This window comes from Clarias gariepinus, chromosome 7 (genome assembly GCF_024256425.1).
Source record: "Clarias gariepinus isolate MV-2021 ecotype Netherlands chromosome 7, CGAR_prim_01v2, whole genome shotgun sequence".
Taxonomy (NCBI): Eukaryota; Metazoa; Chordata; class Actinopteri; order Siluriformes; family Clariidae; genus Clarias; species Clarias gariepinus.
The window spans coordinates 16355626-16361659 of record NC_071106.1 but is presented as its reverse complement, the minus strand read 5'-3'; the positions used below and the strand labels follow the sequence as shown (position 1 = coordinate 16361659).

Genomic DNA, 6034 nt, shown 5'->3' with positions numbered 1-6034 from the left:
TGCTTTTATGATTAAGGATTATGCATGTAATGGTATTGTCCTATTCTATCCCTGTGGGCATTGTTTATTACAGTGTTTGGGATTTCTATTGTTTTTGTTTTGCTTTTTGATATCCTTGATAAAGAGATATGTATTTAAAAAACATATTTTGAATATGAACAGTACGTTTATGTGATAGCATTGACTTTTTGCAATGATCAGTGGCTATTCAGTTTTACAACAGTGGTGTGTGACAATTGAGGAGAGCCCAAACTTTACCATTCACAAATACTTTTTGAAAACCTATATGAACATGATTCATTGCTTTCAGATTATTTCAAAATGGTGGTAAGCTGTTTAGATAAAGGTACAGTATGTGTAGAAATGTATGCATTTCCTTGAAGACAAGACCGATATAAATATACATGAAAAGCTGGAACATGAAAAGGCAATTTATACTTTTTATACTAAAGTTGCCACCAATGGCCTAAAGTGTGCTAGTGCATTTTAAAACTGATTAGAGAGGCTAGATCACTATGCACTAGCGACATGATTGTTTAGGAAATGAAATTAACTTTCTCAATTTCTTCACTAACTAAAGGTTCTTGGTTCCACTAAGCTATTTCTTGTGTTTCTCAGCTCCTCCTCTGATTGTACTGTTTTGTACCCCAATAAGTCCAAAGTATTATTACATAATTTTTGCACTGTCTTTACAATGTCAAAGCCCAGATGCAGTCTCCAGCTCTCTGTTGTGGTTTTGGAGTCTCTGCTGGTGGAGTATTTTGACTTAGCCGAGGAAGTGACATTGGTATTTTGAGATATCCATGTAAGAACTTGATTGTCTATATCCAAATCTAGGAATTTATATATCTCTTTGGCCTTGGCTTCAGGATTAAGTGCTAGGTCCTCATAGCGCACTAGTAAATACCGTCTGTGCAGCCAGGCTGGCTTTTTCAGACCAATATCCACTGAATACTCCATGTCTTGACATGTTTTTGTGATCTGTCCCAAGTCCACATAATGTGGTTGCCTGTCTGTGGCATTCCAGATCTTCCAGGCGATGAACTGATCGGGGAACGCAATTATGCGTGATGCCAAGATGGCTCTGGGGTCTCTCACCAGGTGAATAATCCTCAGATCTAATCGTGGGTCTTCTGTTAGGAGGCGAAGGTCACTGACCTGAGGGATGCGTACCGTCTTGATGGACACGTGGCTTCTGGACTGGCAAGCCATTGAGGCTAAAGTAAGATTTAAAAGTCGACACTTTTTGCTACACCAGTCAAAAGTATTTGGCTGCATTTCTATAATCTTCTTATTATCCACTTGGCAGACGGGTGGGGAGCACAGAGCATGGCTGGAGGTCTGACGAAAGAAAGAAGCTGTCAGATGATCTTGAGGCTCTGGCTGGATGTAGTTCTCCAGGAAATTAAGGTCACAGGTATATAGGTTGTATAGAAGGTCCCTGTAGACTCCCTGCACTGCTCTGTCCAGGGGCTTCCAAAGACACTTGGTGTAATTGCAGAAGGTCTGTTGGGCATGGTAAAGAGGCTCATACATATAAAAGATGTCTGGGTGCTGGTTAAACAGCTGGCCAGCAAAGGAAGAGCCGCTGCGGGTTTGTGAAAAAAGATGGATATGTTTTCGAGTGGAGACAGAGTTATGATTTGTGGGGGTGTAGTTGTTGTCTGAAGATTTCCAGCTGTTATCTGGGAATAAAAAGAGCAGAAAGTTAGACAGCTAAGGGACCACACAAAGCTTATAAACTAAACAGCTAACTAAACAGCTCACATTCACGGCTTGAAAGTGTAAAGTATTCTAATAAGCAGAGAGCTACTGTATTTACGATCAACTACCAGCAAAAAAATGATGGAGACAAATGTGACACAATGGTAAAGACTACATTAACAAAACAATTGTGGGAAGAGAATAATAATAATAATAAAAAAAGAGTCAGCCATTTAATTGTGTTTAACTTTAAATCCTAAATGAATATCTTAAATATATTCATATATTATTCTATACAGTATGAGTCCATATAGGATAAATATAACGTTTTAAAACAACTGATGAACTGTTAAAGTATGAGACTCTATGGTGTGTGGAAACACCATGCAATTAGGCCATATGATTTATTAAATAAATGTAAGTCAATTACATCTGTTACAAAGCCAGTACCTTTGCTTCTTTACCGATCCAGGTCCCCTGGGTTTGACCTGAGCTCAGGGCAGTAGTATCTTATTTTTTAAGGTATTTCGCTATTACTTAAAAGATTATAAATTTACAACCAAGTGCTGCCAAACTGCCACTAGGCCCTTGATTATGACCATGTTGACATGTCAGGTGTATCCTGGTAAGTCACCAAATAAGGTAAATGCTATTTTTTTCAGTTTGCTTATGTGGACTCTATCTAGCCTCTCAAAAATGTGCAATGAATGTATGTGCAATGAATGTATGTGCAAAAATGTATGAATGTGCGTGTGCATGGTGATCTGTAATGGTGCTCTGTGATGTTTTACTGCCCTTTGTTCTTGGCATAGACTCTGGATCTAGTATGACCCTGGTCAGGACAAAGTGGTTACTGAAGATGGATGAATGAATTTATGGATGAATAGGCCACTGACTATATTTCCCATCCATTGATACATATGTACATATGATCTATCTATGACACAAGTTTTACGGATCTCCAGCATCGATATTGCACAAATCTGTTTACTTTATCAACTACATGAACTACAGAACTGAAGGTACTTACCTTTCTCAGGACATTTCTGGCATTGCCTGAAGTCCTGGCATGGTCTAGGAAAGAAATCGTGAATGGATCGGATGGCTGTGTACTGCACTGCCAGACAAAGGCATATCAGCACCAGTACTAATTTCCATGAACACTTCATGACTTTCTGCTTCCCTTTTATTCTCCAGTCTGCTAGGGAGGACGCACAGACACAAAGGACACTGTTACTGCAATGGTTACTTTGTTTACCCTTTACACTCATAAACAATTAGAAAATATTTATATTAATCCTCACACCTGCACTATATTAAATATATTTTTGGTACATTTGCCCTGGCTTCTAATTTTAAATAGGAGACAAAATCTGATTTAACGCTGACATTAAAGGCTTTAATAAAATATCTGAAAAGTGATAATAAGGATGGGCTAGAGACTTTTAATTTTATCAGTGAGACACATCAAAGTTAGGTTTCTGTCTTGACAAATAAGCCCAAATCACTGCAGCCATCATCAAGCAACAGTTCTGATAGTCAAAAGAAATCCGGTGTCCTTTTGTTCACTTCTTATTTTGACTATTTATGAGATCATTTGGATGCTGTTTATATGGCATGGGTGAAAGAATAAAATCCTATAGAAAATGCATGACACATTGGCCTGATATAATGGAAAAAGAAATAGATTAGAGAAATTACTCTAATTCCAGAGCCATTCTAAATTAATTTCTCTATGAGTAAGAAATATCACAAAAGCACTTTGTCTTAGGCGCAAGTACCCGACCATTTACTGATAGTTATTTAGATTTTTTCCTGTTATTATGTTTGAATACTTTTATATTTGAATCCTATATTTAATATTTAAATTCATTATAGTGTTTTGCTCTATACATTTTTATTCCACTCCAACTAAAGATATTCCAGCAAAGATTTAAGTTAGTATAAGCTTCGCACCTTATAAAGTAAATACACACAGGACTTAATCAGAAAAGCCTGACTAAAATTAACGTTGTTAACCTGCATCATGATAATTATTATGTAGTGATATTGGCAAAATTTATATTCTTGATATCCCGGTTTTGATTCTTTTTTTTTTTTTTTTTTTTCTTTAATATTTTTTTTGTCTATGCTATCCCCTTTATTATACACTTTTATGATTAAATACAAAAAACTTTCAAGACAAGAGAGATAGTTGTTTAATTGCTAATATTCAGATACAAGTAGTCATCAGACATTATATGTTATATGAATGTACAATCAAAACAAAAAACTTGAATATTTCATCCTGCAAACTGAATACAAGGACAAACAAAAAAAAATTAAATACCTTTATACTGTATATAATATGTGTGTGTGTATATACTGTACTGTATATATATTTGTTGTTAGTCTTTTAGCTTCTCCCGTTTGTGCTGTCCTGACACCTCCCTCCCATTTTATCCGACACTATATCCCATAACTGGGGTTTGGGCATTGGATGGGAATCAAACCCTGGGAAACATATGTGTATATTGGTGGCTCAGTGGTAGAGCCGGATAAAATTTGAGGGTGGTGTCAGGAAGGGATCGGATGGTCTGGACCCCTTGACGGGAGCAGCTAAAAGACTAACAACAAATTTGTGAGTTCTATTTTTTTCTTTTAACACATCTTGTAGCTTGCATTGCATTTATCTCTATCTATCTCTCTATTTATCTATCTGTCTGTCTATATGTTGTATCATTAAATCCATGGGATCAGTCTACATGTTTATTTAAACCTTCTACAGAAGATGGAAAAAAACTGTTCCAAAAAGTGTTTTCAACTTTATTAAACAGTACAGAAGGTGACTCTCTTTCCCATCTAAATTATAGGAGGTGTGGAAGATTTGGAACCAGCGTTTTGGAAAAACGACACTCAGTGTTACCAAAGGGAGAACCACAGTATCATAATAACAGTATCTCCCTATGCTTAAAGTTTAGGCAAAGGAGACCCAAACTGTGACTCTGCTGTGAGGAAGGAGAGAGGAAATGGGAAGAAATCTCTCCAGATGGTTAGGAACAACCCAAGAACCAACAAGGCACAAGCCTGGCATGAACTGCAAGCTGCTGGAACACCAGACTTACAGTCGAGACAAGAGACTGACATTGCCATGGACTGAGAGGCTGCTGTCCTAGGAGGACGCTCCTACAGTAGATCATCATCTCGACTAAAGTTTGCGGGCGACCACTTGGACCTGGGGGCAAAGTTTTGAGCAGAGATATGTCTGGAGAAGTGAATGAAGAATTGAAGAACAAGCGTTAATTAAATTCGGGTTTTCAGGACGCGTATTTTCCAGCCCGCAGTGGATCCGACGTAGTGTAGAGGAAACACACCGGTACCGCGGACAGCGCTCGAGCCAGGCACCGATATGTACAGCACGCGCTCCACTCACGCGCCTTTCAACACATACCACATCAAATCTACCAGAATGAAATAGATTTTTCCCGCCAAACATAACACGCATAATCCGCTCTCCTCTCTTCATTCGACTCACGTATGGCAAAGAAAGGACGAAGAAAGCGGTTCTTACCCTGGACACGGCCGACGCAATTCCCGTTTTCAGTATTTCCAGTCAAATAAAGTTGCTGAAGTAGTCTGATTTAAATGTTTCTCCAAATATCTTCTCTATCCGGTGGTGTGTTGTGTCTAAATGATCAGGGAACAAAGCTATGTTTCTGTTCAGGGCGATGGGGTGGGGATGGGTATCACAGATACTCAGAAAGGACGCTTCCTCTTCAGTGGTTTAGATGCTGGACCAGATCTGACATAAAAATAATAAGAATCATAATAATTAGTTTTAAATGACAAAAAACATCTGCTGTCTATTTTGTTGCTTTTATGCATTTACACACTTGTGCAAGTAAATTGATACTGATTGCGAAACGTTTTTATTTTCTCGAATCCTTTTATTATACATTGTATCAATAACCATTCTGCATCATGTGGTCTCCATGGTAGCCAAATGTAGATATGATTCAGACACTTATTCTGATCACTTTCAGTCCCTTTTGGGACTTTATTTGTGTGCACAAGGTATAACCATGTGGCAACAAGATATTGTCTTACAATATCACAATTATAATCTTGATATACACACAATTTATAATCTTGAGCTATCTTGTGCATACACAACTCACGATCTAGCCATAAAGCAAATTATAGTTGTAAGCAATGATGAGTGGGGCCAATCACCTGCGGCCTTTGCCAACCAGGCGCACCACACAACCAGTGTGCTCTTTAAGCATGTTAAGAACTCCAAAAAGACCTGGATGCTGCAAAAAATTTTTTTTTAAACTTATCACACTATGAT

General features: G+C 37.8%; 1 protein-coding gene across 1 annotated transcript; it reads right to left on the bottom strand.

Annotated features, from left to right (window-relative positions):
• Positions 1-475: 475 nt before the first annotated feature.
• si:ch73-62b13.1 (Carbohydrate sulfotransferase 1-like) lies at positions 476-5771 on the bottom strand. Its single transcript, XM_053500818.1, has 3 exons — positions 5255-5771; positions 2735-2902; positions 476-1685 (listed from the first exon to the last, which is right to left on the bottom strand). Exons 2-3 carry the CDS (start codon positions 2871-2873, stop codon positions 571-573), a joined length of 1254 nt encoding a protein of 417 aa, XP_053356793.1. The 5' UTR covers positions 2874-2902; positions 5255-5771; the 3' UTR covers positions 476-570.
• Between the last annotated feature and the right edge of the window lie 263 nt (positions 5772-6034).

Bases quoted from the DNA above. Each gene is read 5' to 3' on its own strand.
- si:ch73-62b13.1 (XM_053500818.1), bottom strand. From the start codon at position 2,873: ATGAAGTGTTCATGGAAATTAGTACTGGTGCTGATATGCCTTTGTCTG. The intron at 1,686-2,734 runs GTAAGTACCTTC...TTTTATTCCCAG, and splicing joins CCAGAAATGTCCTGAGAAAG to ATAACAGCTGGAAATCTTCA.